This window comes from Triturus cristatus, chromosome 3_2, assembly GCF_964204655.1.
Source record: "Triturus cristatus chromosome 3_2, aTriCri1.1, whole genome shotgun sequence".
NCBI lineage: Eukaryota > Metazoa > Chordata > Amphibia > Caudata > Salamandridae > Triturus > Triturus cristatus.
In genome coordinates, this window is record NC_140584.1 from 407006568 (window position 1) to 407022159 (window position 15592).

At 44.3% G+C, this 15592-nt stretch overlaps 1 protein-coding gene across 3 annotated transcripts in view; it reads left to right on the top strand.

Annotated features, from left to right (window-relative positions):
- Nucleotides 1-15592, top strand: part of TRAPPC3 (trafficking protein particle complex subunit 3) — an 81590-nt gene that overhangs the window by 39643 nt on the left and 26355 nt on the right. For all 3 annotated transcript variants that reach the window (XM_085647966.1, XM_085647965.1, XM_085647967.1), the window contains exon 3: nt 4034-4133. In XM_085647966.1, coding sequence (XP_085504092.1) covers nt 4034-4133 — 100 coding nt within the window. The remainder of the gene's footprint in view (nt 1-4033; nt 4134-15592) is intronic.

Genomic DNA, 15592 nt, shown 5'->3' on the forward strand with positions numbered 1-15592 from the left:
TATTTCTGTTTGACTGTGTTGTGGACTTTTTTCTTCTAAATGTCCATCCTCTATTCCTTTTTGTTGTCATTTGTTTAGTGTTAATTATCCCATAAGCATGTATTGAACTGAAACACAATATATTCAGTTTATGAATATTAAGATGTGCTCCTTCAAGTACTCTGGCCCATCTGGCATGTTATTCCTAAATGTCATATGGCAATGCTTCTTGAGGAGGCATTGCCGAGACTCGTTTTAGAGTGATGTTATGTCACAGTTTACAAACTATACTACAATAAGTATTGGCATATGCTTCAATTTGCCTTCAAAGCAAAATACACTCAAATGATATACGGAATGCAGAACAATTCAAACATTCACCCCCAGTCGAGAGATCTGGCTTGAATCCATCGTTATTTTGCTCACCATGTCACCCCAGTGTATAGACCGAGCCATATGTAAATCAGTCTTGAGCCTGCTCCTCATGGGAACAATACAGGCCGAACTGCCAATCAAGTCCTGCCTGGACCAGAAACAAGCATTCTGGGACCGGTGTCTATCACCCCTCATCTGCCAAACTACCTTGAATCCAGTGACCCAGTGAACCCGGACCCAAGTCTGGGCATACCTGGGGCACTTAAGGCAAGAAAGCAAAATACACACAAAAGATTGATGGAATGCAGAACAAATCAAACATTCACTCGCAGTCAAAAGAGATCTGGGTTTAATCCATAGTTCTTTTCCTCATCATGCCAACCAAGTTTAGACTCCGCTATATCCAGATCAGTCTTGGCCCTGCTCCTCGTGGGAACAGACCAACCTGAACTGGCAAGCCAGGACCTCCCCGGACCAGAAACCAGCATCCTGGGACCGGTTTTGGACATCACCCTTCATCAGCCAGGCTGGCTTAAATCCAGTGGCACAGTGAGTCTGGGACCCACGTCTGGGTATGCCCGACGCACTTGTGGTGGGAAAGAAAAATACACACAAATTATAGACGGAATGCAGAAGAAATCAAACATTCACCCCAGTCACGCGATCTGGGTTAGATCCAAGTGGGACAGGCATGCCCAGACATGGGTCCCGTGCTCTCCATGCCACTGGAGTCAAGCTAGCCTGACTGATGAGGGGTGTTACCCCGAAACCATTCTCCAGATTGTTGTTTCCAGTCAAGGGAGGGCCTGGCAGTTAGGGCTGGACTGTTCCCATGGGGAGCAGGGTCAAGACTGATTTGCATATGTCTGGGTTTAAACTGGAATAGCATTGGGAGCAAAAAAATGGATTTAGGCCCAGATCTCTGTACTGGGGTGAATGTTTGAGATTATTCAACATTCTGCCCATCAATTGATCTTTTGTATTCATTCACCTTCAGGCAGTAAGGGGTTTTGTGGTCACTGCATCCGTTTTTGAGTTGGTGTCACATATTTGGTTCCCAGTAAAGAATTCACCAAAAATCAGTGTGTCTGACCATTTACAGGCCGTCTTGTGCGTTATAAGAAAGGCAACTCGTGCTGTGCTCGATCATTGCTGCTCTGCTCGAAAGAGCTTGTCTCTTGTTGTTTAATATATTTATGAAAGCAGCCATTTAGTGTACAACTTTAAAGTAAATGTGTGTGTGAATGAAAAGCTTCAGTTCATCGTGCAATATGTTCACAATATGTTGCCTCTTATCATGACTGCACTCAACTTCAAGATCATTCACAAGCTGGCAGTATGCTGGTGTGACTTCCAGGTCACAATTTTGAATCCTGGCAAGAATGATAAACTGATGGGACCTGTCTTTTACAGCCACTGGAAATGAAGCTGTTGTAATGAAGCGCTATGGAAAAGCATGCTGTTATGATCATAGATGGTCATAGATGCTATTGACAAATCTAATTTGACATGTCCTCATCGGTGACATTTTATCTGCCACCACTGGTGTTTCGCGCGGGGCTTAAAGCATATTCATATATGGCCTGTAACACTCACCTGTACTTGTTGCCTATATCCCCTATATGGGTACACAAACACTTGATTCATTTTGTCACAGCTTTCCTTTCCAGTGATTCTTTTTCCCTAGTGAACTTGGCAGACTTTTGAGTCCACAGAATATACACCACGGTTTTGCTGCCATTCCCCAGCAGATTAGCAGATGCAGCTCCCCAGAAGTAGCACACAAAGAGAGCTCTCATCCAAAGTCCCATCTAATGCCCCTCACAGAAGGCTGTGGGTGGAGGCTGACAGGATAAATACTGGCCACTTTGAGCCTGTGGCTTGTACTCTGTCGCACCAGCTCAGATGGATGTTTGCCTTGAACGGGACCCTGCGTGTTTCTTTCCACTCAAGGCTAGAACCATGTGTGGGATCTTCAGGAGTCTTGCTGTCTGTGACCTGCCCTGAAAGAAGAGGAAGCTATTCTGCCTGGTGTGGAGATGAGCAGGCCTCTGACCTGGAGAAGGAGGAGCAAAGCCCAGTGGACTGAAGCCATGGCTGGCTGTTGTGTGGAGGAAGTGAGACACTCCGAAGTCACAAGCCCCTTGAGGAACTGACTGAAGGACGTATGTATTGTGCCGAGGTTAAGAAACCGCTGGAGACATTCCAAGACTGCTAGTGCGGCTAGCTTGCATCATCAATAGCCAGTTCTGTGCCCCCGCTCTCCTATTGGGAGCTAACATTGCCCCTTTCAAGTCTGAAAGCTTAACAGACTTTGCAATATGCTGTAGGTTAGCATCTCGAACTCAGAAGCCAGTCTTGTTGGTTCTAGAACCATTTGAACCACCACTGTAGCACTCATGGTTTCAGAGACAAAATGGTTTGATACTCCGAATTAACCATAACATTAAATCCCTGTTCCCTTCTATTCCTGGTGAACCTGTGGGCAACATTTGTGCTTCTCATCTAGAGGTTTACTGCTAGCCAAAAATGTTGGCTGCCACTTGCCTTATTAAAGGGACAAGCAGGTGAAAATGACAGAGGAGGGGTGATGGTAGGAGGGAGATGGCAGGAGGTAGTGAGGACACGGGTGTGAGATATTGCAAGGGTTCGGCGTCTTCTGCCTCTCAGCACAAGTAGCAAAGAAAGCGTAGGATGAAAGGTGCAAGCATGGGCACTGAGTAGGAAGGCTCAGTAAACCCCAGAAATGGTTGGTCGAGAAATGGCAGCCCCAAAAGAATGGCCAGTTTGAGACTCTCATAGGGAACAACAGGATGATCACTGCGATCCATAATTAAAACAGTCTTCAATCATTTTGTGCAAGTCATTTGCCATGGTGCATTCATCAGCCAGGAGAATGCATTTAATTTTAAAATTAGGCAGACCAGAAATTTTCGTCATGTTGAGTTATATTATCTGTATTTTCATAAATTCTGCTCCTAGTATGACTGTGCAGCAGCATTCGGTTCCTTCCCACCTACATTTTGAGAACTGCAAACCCAGGAGCCAGTGAGTTGTAGAAGGTACTTGTCCGGTGATGTTTCAAACAATGAAATGTGTGACAAATGTTCACCAAAGTTCACAGGTGCAAGCCTATTCGCCTTTCTGAGTTCACTAGTAGCAGCCCAAGTTCTTTAAAGGTACAGGGGCTTCAAATAAAAGAAAAAGTATCATTAAGCAAAGAGCCATAGGAGGGACCATGTAGCGGTTCTCTTGACAGGTAGGGGCTCAATCCTGTGGCCGAGGCTACATTTGCGAAGTTGAAGCTGTCCTTCATGACTAGCTTACTGTTTTCAAATGCGAAACCTCTACCTTTGGTGAGTCGCAAGGCCATTAATGGTGTTTTGCCACTGCAATGGCGATTGCAGATCTTTGGCAAATTTAATTTTGATGCCTTCTCAATAGTGTATGTAAGAACATTAGGCAAAGTTGTAGGTCTTTATTGATGGCAAATCTCTGATTACAGTCATTTTCCCGCTAATCTCTATATTTGAAGTTCTATAAAGAATATCCCAATCTCCTTAACTGATCATGTGAGCCTTCGTGTTATTTGACCTTTTAATTGGAGGGGCAGCCTTCAGCACGGTTTAATGTCTGGGTAACATGTGCATCACTCATCCATGGTTTCTCCTTATAACAGGGGCTACAACATAGGTGTGCGGTTAATAGAAGATTTCCTGGCTCGGTCCAGCGTCGGTCGATGTCATGATTTCCGGGAAACTGCTGATGTCATCGCCAAGGTAATAACGGGACCGTCACCAGAAGTGATGTTTAATGGTTTTAAATGTTTTTAAAAATGTGAATTGTTTTTTTTTCTAGATAGGTCTTATACCTACATCTATTTTCTGCAGTCCTGGGATAGCCACCTTTGTAGTCCAATACTGATAGTTAAATTATGAATGCAACTGTTTTACCAAAAAGGCCAGACTGGCAGATTATTGACCCTGAGATGCTTCAGTTATCTCAAGTGGGCATAGATTGTTTGTGATCTCCAAAGAGATAAAAAAAATATGTGCTTTCATCGGATCTGGATGGATGTATACAGTAAGCTTTGTCTACAGAAACAGTTTACACCACAAGTCCACCGTGATCCCTTTTATGCCTATATATTCTTCTGTAGCACATTTTTCACTGAAAAAACAAAGGTTAAATTGATTTCATAGTAAGGCTTCGTAATAAGATTTAACATGTTAAAAACATTTTTAAAACAAAACCCCATAAATATACAGAAAAAATCCAACCGTGACGTTATAGGTAAGTGTTGAAATGGGATTTGACCTTCTATTGAAAAAACAACAAACTTCAGAAATTCGCCATTTATAGTTTAGTAAACGAACTATAACTTGAGCCCCATCATGCACTACTTATAACCTAACCTAGATCAGTTATGACTTGTTAGTAGCCTTGGGGTCAGGGCGTGCTCACCTTGCCCCCTTATTGACCCTTTTGAAAGTTTTTTCACAGCTCGAATCGACAGCAGCCAAAACAATTTCTCAGGTGTTGCGTACAGCCAAGCACATTGTTTTGCTACCTGTACTGAAATGACCATTTGGCATAAAAGCGCTCGTAGCGGCTAAGTCGTAGCTATTAAAAAAAAAAAAAAAAAGTTGTGGCACAAGTATTGTGGTACCCAACGGATCAGGTATCTCATAACGTTTTCTGAGGTTTAACCCCTTCATCCCTCACTCTAGCCCCTCTTTAAACTCTAATTTCTCGAAAAAGGCTGAATGGATTAACACCAACTCACAAAAAGCACTCTCTGAGTAAAGCTATAACTTTACGCACGTTTGGTGTAAATCTGCTAAGCCATTTTTTTCATATCAGATAGTAAGCGTTCCTTTAGTCATGAAAATGGGAAATCCCACTTTTGTGCATCCCCCCTCGCCTTTTTTGTCTTGGCCTCTGCTTGACGGATCCGCTCAAAACGTTCCACGAAGGAGCCAAAGTGGATTAACTTTTTTGTTGTTGTAATGTTTCATGCAGATTTGTCAAATTGTGCAAAAGCTATTAAGAAAACAACAACAAAAAGTATTTCCTATGGTAAGTCTGGCCTAACTATACATTAGGATTGTGTTACCATAGAAAATTTTATTTTTTGGTTTCCGTTTAGTAATAGAGATTCTTTATTTCGGCCTTAAGCCACACTCACACACCAACTCAGAGACTCATGCGCCCACTCACATACCTACTCAAGATTACTGGTACACCCTAGAGCTCCAAACCACCAAGGGCAATTGCTACCATCTCGCGAAGCGATAGGGAGCTTCCAATGACACCTCTGACAGAGCCGCCAGCAAAGCCGCCCTTAGCGATTACTCACCGGCACATCAAGGAAGCCAAGAAAGCAGCCATTACCGACCGCATCGATACCGCGGCCAACCACGCGAAGGAACTATTCAAGATCGTCAAGGAATTTGCCAACACTCCAGCCACAGAGAACACCATCCACCACTCCCAAGAACTCTGCGATTCCCTATCGAACTACCCCACAGCAAGATAGCCACTATCTACAACAACCTTACCCCCCCCAACCCACAGCCCTCGGTCACAACAACCTCAAGCTACCAGCAATCACCAGCCGAGTGCTAACCACCTGGTCTCCACTCACTGTGCAGACCACCTCTGCCATCATGTCGTCCATCTACTGTGCACTCTTATCACTACCCCCACCAGTCCTTCAACCTTGGAACCAACCCCATCAGCACGGAGCTCACCAGCATCCTCAACTCCTCCATCTCCACAGCAACCTTTCCAGATGGATGGAAATGCGCAGAGATCAGACGCCTCCTGAAAAAACCCTTGGCCGACTACAGCGACCTCCAAAAGTACCAACGAATCTCCCTGCACCCCTCTCTGGCTAAAGTACTTGAGAAAGCCATCAACCAACAGTTTGACGAATATCGGGCACTCGACCAACTACTCGACGCCTCACAATCTGGATTCCGTTCCAACCACAGCACTGAGACCACGCTGATCGCTGCCACAGATGACATCAGATCTCTCCTGGACTGCAGAGAAACTGTGGCCCTGATCCTCCTCGATCTCTCTGCTGCGTTTGACACGTTCTCTCACCGCACCCTCATTGACAGACTCCACACTGCCAGCATACAGCAAAAGACCCTGAAATGTATTTCCTCTTTCCTCTCAGATGCACACAGAGCATCCGTTTGCCTCGCTACTTCTTCGCATTCACGGACATCACCTGCGGCATAACCCAAGGATCATCCTTCAGCACCACCCTAGTCAACATTTACATGACCCTTGCCCCTCAAGGACGTCATCCGATCCCACGGCCTCCACATAATCTTCTATGCCAACAGCACTCAACTCATCCTCTCAGTCACCGAGGATCCCACAAATGCCAAAACCAACTTCCGCAGCGCCATGACAGACGTAATCAAATGGATGAGAGTCATCTGCCTCAAGCTCAACCCCGCTAAACCAAAAGTACTGTTCTACGTAAAGAAAAGCCTGCATGGGACCACAGCTGGTGCAGAACTCGGACCAACGCCCACACTGACAGACCACGCATGCAACTTCTGCATGATCCTTGACAGATAACTGACAGTGAAGTGACAAGTCAATGTAGTGGCCTCCTGGTGCTTCCACACCTTCCGCATGCTTCCACACCCCCCACATGCTTCCACCCCCCCACATGCTTCCACCCCCCACATGCTTCCACACCCCCACATGCTTCCACACCCCCACATGCTTTACAGAATCTTTAGATGGATCTCTATCAGCACCAGAAAGATCGTCACGCAGGCCCTTGTCACCAACTACGGCAACACTCTTTACGTTTGAATCTCCACCCACCTCTCAAAGTATTCCAGACCATACAGAACACCGCAGCCAGACTCTTCCTTGACCTCCCCAAACTGACCCACATCACCCCCACCGCAGAGACCTTCACTGGCTCCCCATCCAGAAGAGAAGCCAGTTCAAAATCCTCACGCATGCCTATAAAGCGCTACACAACCAAACACCAAACACCATTCTACATCAACCATAGACTGGACTTTCACCTGCCTGCAAGACACCTGTGCTCCGCCTCACTCCCCCGCATCCACTGCAGCCACAGCAAGGGCCGCTCCTTCACCTACATCATACATCGCTGCCACGGCCTAAAAAGCTCTACCCCTCCACCTCTGAACAGCTCCCTCCCTGGCGGAGTTCAGAAAGAAGCTCAAGACTTGGCTTTTTGACTGAATCAAAGTGCCAAAACACACAGATGCCCCTAGGGGTGACAATGTGCACTCTACAAATACTGATAGATTGATTGACTCGGGCACTTAAGCACCCACTCACACACCCATTGAGAGGCTCACATACCCACTCACACACCCAGTCAGAGACTTATGCCCATTCATAGACCCACTCAAAAACTCATGCACCCACTCACATACCCACTCAGCCACTCATGCACCCACTCTCAGACCTACCCAGAGAGTCATGCAGTCACTCACACACATCCACTCGGACACTCACATACTCAGTTACAGACCCACACAGATACACATGCATCCACTCAGACACTCACGCACCCACTCACAGATCCACACAGACACTCCTACACCCACTTACACAGCCATAGACCCACCCATACAGTCACTCACACACCCACTCACAGACCTATACAGCCACTCACACACACACCCACAAAGGTTACAGCATACAGTTAGGAAATAAACTGTAAAAATCCTTAGACATTCACAGAAAAAACAGGTTACAGGGACGTTCTAGTTGGGCTTGGATTTCACTCATACAAAACCAGTGAAATTCAGCAGTTATAGTTACCTGAGCCAACTATAACTTACGCCTCCGCAATGCACTGCTTATGACCTCATATATTGCATAACTGATGACATGGTCAGTAAAATCACGGACATCATTGATGGCATCTCAAATTACTTCACTGATGACCTCATCCACCAAACATACCACCATACCACCTCTCATACACCCACTCCCACACAGCCATTCACAGACTCACACAGCCACTCACACAACCATACAGCCACAAAAACCACTCATATACCCACTCACAGACCCATACAACCACCCACACACGCACACAACCACTCCCATACCGATTCACACTCACACAGTCACTCACACAGCCACTCACACAGCCACTCACACAGCCACTCACACAGCCACTCACACAGAGCTACTCACTCATCCATACAACCACTCACACATCCTTTCACTCATCCACAAAACCACTTAAATACCCATTCACACATCAGTCCAATCTCTCACGCGCCCAATTACTCCTCTGTACAGCTACTCACAAATACTTATTGTGCAAAATAGCCACTCACACAGCCACTCACTTACCCATGCACCCAAACAGCCACTCACTTACCCATACATCCACTCACACATACACTCACCCACCCATACAGCCACTCACACAGTTACTCACCTATACAGCTACTCACACACCCAATCATTCACCCATTCAGCCACTCAGACACCCACTCCCACACTAATACAGGCACAGTGCCACTTAATTGACATAGAAACCATATCACTCAGTAGTACAAAATGGATAGTAATAATTTATGCAGTGGCTTAGTATATATTGTTAACTCTCAGAAACGTTTACGAAACATTTACACTCGCTGGATGATGTAATCAGTGGTATCCATGATGTAACTGACCATGTCATGAGTGATGTAATACGCGAGGTCAGAAGCAGTGCACTGCGGGCGTAAGTTATAGTTAGCTCAGGTAACTATAACTGCTGAATTTCACTGTTTTTGTCCCAATGAAATCTGAGCCTAACTATAACGTCCCTGTAACCTTTGTTTTTTTTCCCAGTGAATTTCTAAGGTACTTTAAATGTTATTTCCTAACTATAATATCACTGTAACCTGTGTTTTTTTAAGTGAATATATATATAGATATGTTTTTAATGTATCATTGTCTCTCATATGTTCATTGTCTCCCATATGTTCAATGCCACTATAAATTTAATTTTACCTTATTCTATGTGAAGCTTGTCCTTGTGGCTAGGTCTTTGCTATATAAATACATATAAATAAATACATTTCCATTCCCACTTTGACTTCACCAACTGTAAAACCTCGAGTTATGAAGGATAGGCCTTGTTGTTTGATGTCCTATAAAAGTGGTGACCAGCAGTTATTGACTTTGGAGAGCCTTGCTGGCCAGGTCTACTAAATAGATTCTTCATGCTTTTTCCTGGAAGTTTTAGTTCTTTTATTTTTGCATTTTTCCTAAAGGACAGACCATCTCAGGGTATCGGAGTGCCCTACTTTCCAGTTTATATAACACAATTTAATTAAAAGATTAAACCGTTTAAACTCCAGAAATTATTTTAACCACAAAACTAAGACCAGTTTCTCAAGGCATGAACCAACTGCCAACAAAAGCAGTATTTGATTGCCGCATTTCATCCTAAATCTGGAGGAAGTGAGCTTGTGAGTACTTTATTAAACCTATAGAGCAGAGTGTGATCAGGCAAGTTGCAGAGAATTCCACGAAATATGAAAGCTTATCAGTTGATATTTGCTTGCATAAATCTTTTCCCATAAACCAAAATATTTTGTTTCCCCCTTTTTTTTAAACCTCTTAGAGAAATAGAACCTCTCTTGCTTTTTCCTGAAAACATCCTTATTCACATGTTTTAAGATGCATATTTTCATATTAAAATTAGCAGTGGACCTTTCTTAACCTAGCATGCAACTAGGCCTGGTGAAATTCATGTTATGCGAATTTTGCAAGATTTTGAAAAAATTTGCATTATGAGGTTGTGCATTGTTTGGCCATCGGGCGACAAGTTTCCATGAAAATGTCTTAGAGTTTGTGCCTGAACCAGTCTCCTACCACTAACTGGTTTGCCTGTTATTGTGCGAAGTTTGCCCTTGTGTGAAAAGGCAATTGATGTGCGCATAAATTTAGCTCAAAAAGCATAGTCTCTCAATTTCTTGGACAAATTTCCAAAACAATTTGCATGATTTTTAACACTCCCATACACGACCGTTCCTACCCGTGCAGAAACATGCTGTCTGCTGTGGGATTGTTTTATCATTAAATTTAGATGTACTGAAGTTGGTGTGAGATAACCATCTTTTTCATATAATCTAATATATTATAATCATAGATAGGCTGGGGCTCAAAAGTGATGCTATTTTCTTAATATCTCAGTTGTAAAATTGTTTCCAAGGGCTACAGCAGTCATAAATATTTGGATTCTAATTAAGAAAATGCAGGTGCACCTTTGTAAGAAATCGGGTTACTGGTTGTGGTGGGTGAAACCCTGCTTAAACAGTAACCACTATTCTTCTCAGGTTGACATCACAAGCACACCATAAATTAACATGTGCTCAACCCTCGGGTAGCTTGACTTAACTTTGAGGCAATGTGCAACACTTCAAACAGTAACACAGTGAAAACACACCACAAAAGGATAGAGTAATTTTTAATGAATAAAAGAAGACCAACAGGACAAACAAACAATCAGTAGAACTGGTTAAGCAAGTTTAAAGATTTTAAGTTAAAGTTAAGTTAAAGTTTAAAGATTTTAGTAGAAAATAGCGCCAAAAAGCACAAAGTGCCACCTGTCGCGCCGGACTGAAACAAAGTCACAAGTTCAGCTGACCACCATGGAGTTCGGGCCAGCTACAGAGACCCAGTTAGTCCAGATGAACAAAGTACCATAAATCCTGGTTTGTGGAGCATTGCAAGTGTCCGCCGCGAAGATGTGACACGCAGCTGAAGCAATGCGTTGGTTCTGAGATGCAGTGGGAGGTCCTGTGTCTTCGTAAAGGGTACTGTCAACGAGGGCTTGTGATGCGTAGTCTGGCATAGGAGATGCAGCTCGTGGTTCAGTGGCGGTTGGTGACCCACGAAAATGGTGAATCGACATAGATAAAATTAAAAAATATACATTTACATTTTAAAATTAGAAAAAAAAGTTTCACTTACCTTTTTTAGCCTGCAGCACATCCTATCCTCGGTGTTCTCCAGCCACTCCCGACTCCTCCAGCCAGCTCCGGACTCCTCCAGCGGAAAGTCGAGCAGCTCCTTATCCAATCCAGACACTTCTCTCATGCTGCATGAGAGAAGTGTCTGGATTGGCTGGAGCAGGCTACTTCAGCGCTCTGAAGAGCACTGAAGGCCTGTGCCTGCTCTCCAACCTAGCTGTCTATGACAGCGCGTTGGAGAGGTTGAATTGCGCATATCTGTTTGGCCTTAATAATGTAGCTGGCCAAACCGACATGCCCAATTCACACTGAAAGGGCCACTAGTCATTGCTGCAAATTGCTGCACTGACCCCGCCCTGCCATCTCAGTTCGACCGAAAGCCAGAAAACTAAAATGGTAATAAAATCCTTTCATTACCATTTTTATTTTTCCAGCTTGCTGCAGCTGTGTGGGGAGTGGGGCGGCGCCCCTCTGCTCCCATGGAGCAACCGCAGCTGGCATAGCTGGGGTGATGTGCCGGTTCTGAGAAGCATCAGGCTGCAGTGAGTTGTTCTACGTCATTGTCGATGGTCTAATCGACGAGGGCTTGCGTAGCGAAGTCTGATGTTGGGGATGCAGAGTGTAGTTGGGGGCGGGGGGCGATGTGTCGGTTCCAAGGAGCTGCGAGGCTGCGATGTGGAGTCCGGCCTCATCTCTGAGCCTTCCGTCGATGAGGGATGCAAGGGCCTCTACTGAGGATGTGTCGCAGAGGAGGTTTCGATGAGGCGACTGGCTGCTAGGTGATACAGGTCTTTGCGACTTACCCGATCCATGCAGCAGTAGTGATGTGTCAGTTCTGCTAGGGGTTGCACCCCACAGCAGAGATGTGTCAGTTCTGCTGGATTAACACAGGATAGCAGAGAACCTTAGGCCCTCTTCAAAGTGTCCAGGACTGGGGTGGCACCACCAGGCAGGGTAGGTTCACAGAGTCCAGGTGGGGTCAAGGTTATTGGAGCCTTCTGTCCCTGAGGCTTAAGTCAGGAGGCCAGCCAGTAGTAACTTTGGGGTCGTGGGTTCGATAGATGCAGGTCATGTCCTCCTCACCCAGGCAGGAGGGCAGCAGGCAGCACATCAGGGCAGCAGTTCCTTCAAAGCAGCAGTACAGCAGAGTGCCAGTCCTTTCAGCAGCCCAGCAGTCCTTCTTCCTGGCAGAGTATCCACAGGTCCAGAAATGTACAGAAGAAAGGTTCTGCAGTCTTGGCTTTAGATAGAAAAGGGCGCTGTGGTGTTGTTTGCAGTATGGCCACAGGAACTGCTGCAGGAACCTTTTTCCTATTGGTTGGTATTTTATACCTGGTCCCCTTCTGGAGGATGAAAGAAGCTTCCAGAGGTTTCCCAGGTATCCTGCCTTCCCTGGCTAAAGGCTACCTACAGGGGCTATGCATCCCTTTGTGTGGAGGCAGGACACACCCTATGCATGTGCAAGTTGAGCTGCTCCCTGCTCCGCCCTCCCAACCTGCCAGGATTTTTCATTACAATTCCAACGGCATCAAACAGGAACTGGTTACCTGTTCCCATTTGTAAATTACAGTTTAATAAGTGCAGTAAGGTAATGCCAATGTTATCGAATTAACGAATTTAAGAGTTTTTCACTACCAATAAAGGTAAACCATAAATTACATGTCCTATTTTTTAAATAAATTGCGCCCTACCCTCTGAGGTGTCCAGGGCCTGCCTTAGGGAGCGACATGTATTAAAAAGGAACATTTGAGCCTGGCAAAAGGTTTAGTGTGCCAGGGCGAAAAGGCAGTTTACACTTTACACACAAGCAGCAATGGCAGGCCGTATACATGCTTAACGGGCTACTTAATTGGAGAGCAGAATCCGGGCTGCATGCCCCATAGCAACATTAATTTTACAGGACCTGGGTACATGTAGTACCCCCTTACTAGGGACTTATAAGTATTTTAAATATGACATTTGGGGATGAGCCGATGTTGCCATGTTTTAAAGACGTGCACTTTTGCACTGGGCAGCAGTAGTATAGTGCACAAGATCAGTAAAAATGGAGTAGGAAGGCAAGCATTTTGGGGCGAAGACCACTCTAAGGCTGACTGGTCTAACAACGTTCAAAAGACAACTGACACTATAATAACACAATATACTACAGCATTCCATAACTATATAAACAAATATTTGTATACTTTTGTTGTAAATGTAATCTTGTTTTTTACTTCCAATTGTTTTTATTCTCGAGATGTGTGATTGTTTAATTTTGTTTGCTGATTGCTGTTCCTTTGCGCTGTGCTATGATGGTCCAGGCTGGGCTCAGCAAAATCTTATGCAGTTGCATTTGTGATATACTTTCCAGTATTCAGGAATCAAGTTTAATATCAATCACAGCAGGAGACCAGCATCTACCAAGTAATACCAGCTGAGTGCAGGTACTTGTGCAAGACTGCCCAATCCACAGCATGGTGTGTTTCTGTCTTTGCTTCTTGCAGGGCCATCTGGCGTGCAGGCTTTTGGAGCTTTGCTGAGTTTCTTGTCCGTGTTTTTGTGTCTTCTGAATTTAAATCAGAAGCTGTAGTAGATTGACAGCCAGCTGCTACAATCAGTCTTTCACCATATGGTTTTATGATCGGTCTCTACCCTCTTGTTACTGCTAGCCTCTTTGATCTAATAACCAGTTTGGATTACTCAAAGAATATTATGTCATTCATATAATTGTTGCACTGTCTAATCAACAATGATCAAATACCCCCCACCATGCTCATAGCAGAAGCCAGAGATAAGTGGACATTGTACTAAAGGATGGGATGAGGGGTGTTGCCATCATAAGCTTTTCTTCATATGATTAGTCAATGGCAAACTTACAGCAAGTAACAATTATCAGAATAAATAAAACTCTTATCTGCACTATAAAATAATAATTCCAGTGTATCTACACACCACACAACCTGCGAAGCTTCATTCTGTTTGTTTTCAACAAAATCTTCTTTAGAATCCAGCAACACAAAGATCTTGACTTGGGTATTTCATTGAATTACTCCCACCTTGAATTTCAAGGAATCCAATGAAAACCTTTGACTAACAAAAAGGAAGGATTTCTATTGGCAACATAAATACACCAGGCATACATACAAATGTGTGTTTGACAATTGGATACAGACATCTCAGAAAATATTCTGTGATTTAAAGTTGCTACACGATGGCTTGTGGGGCCCATTACTCACCGAAATAAACACATATATTCACAATAATGGAGGAAGACAGTTCTAGAGAACAGACACTATAGCCCATTGGAAGGGTTTCACTCCCTGACACTAGAAGGTATTAATGTATGTAACCAGAAAGCATGTTCTATAGAACACTGATTTACTGCACTAGACATCCATATATGATGCCCAGTCATTAAGATCTAGAGTCTTTGTAGAATCTGCATGCTTACACCATTCGCCTGGGAGGGTCAAAAGTCTGATTACACCTTTCTGACAAATATTGTTGTGAAAAGGCTAGTTGAGGCTAGAGAAAACAATTAATTTGATGGACTGCTGGCAGAGAGAAGCCTTTGGATAACTTTATCAGAGTAAGTTTAGGAGAACAGTGAGAATACAGTAGCTGAAGGTTGCATAGGACTGTTTATGGTTTTCCTTGAAGCCTTTATAGCTGCAGATTCTAAATCCCTCGTTCTTAGCTAAAGTGCTCTGCTTACAAACTGCGTCGAGCCCATCCATTCACACTAGGTGTAGCAGGTGAGGATCCGATGATTAAGCATGCCACAAGTGGTACCTGTGGGTGAGGATCCTACGAAAATATGCAAGAGATGCTAGAATCGCACTAATTTACCTGGGTGCGGATCCTTCACTGTCTTGAGATATGCTAGGACCCCACAACTGAGTTCTTAGATTGAAGAGATCACAATAGAAAAGGTTATCCCTCCTTTGTGTAGTTACTTGTTGTGATCTGGGAGGCTAAGGATTGCCCTTACATAGCTTCTCACCTTTTAAAATATTTCTCATGTATCATATTCATTCATAAAGTCAGATTTGTACTAAATCTGTTAAAAAATGTACTTTTAAAAAGTCACACATGAGCTTCCAACTGTCACCCAGGAGGTGAATAGCTTCTTGATGAGATGTGAACATGGTCCGAGCTGAGACAAAGGTCTAAGGTTTACCAAGATTTTCTGCTCCTCTGGCAGGATGACCATCTGGGCAGCACCCAGGAAACTAAGTAGCTTCAAAAAGGCCAGATAGATGTAG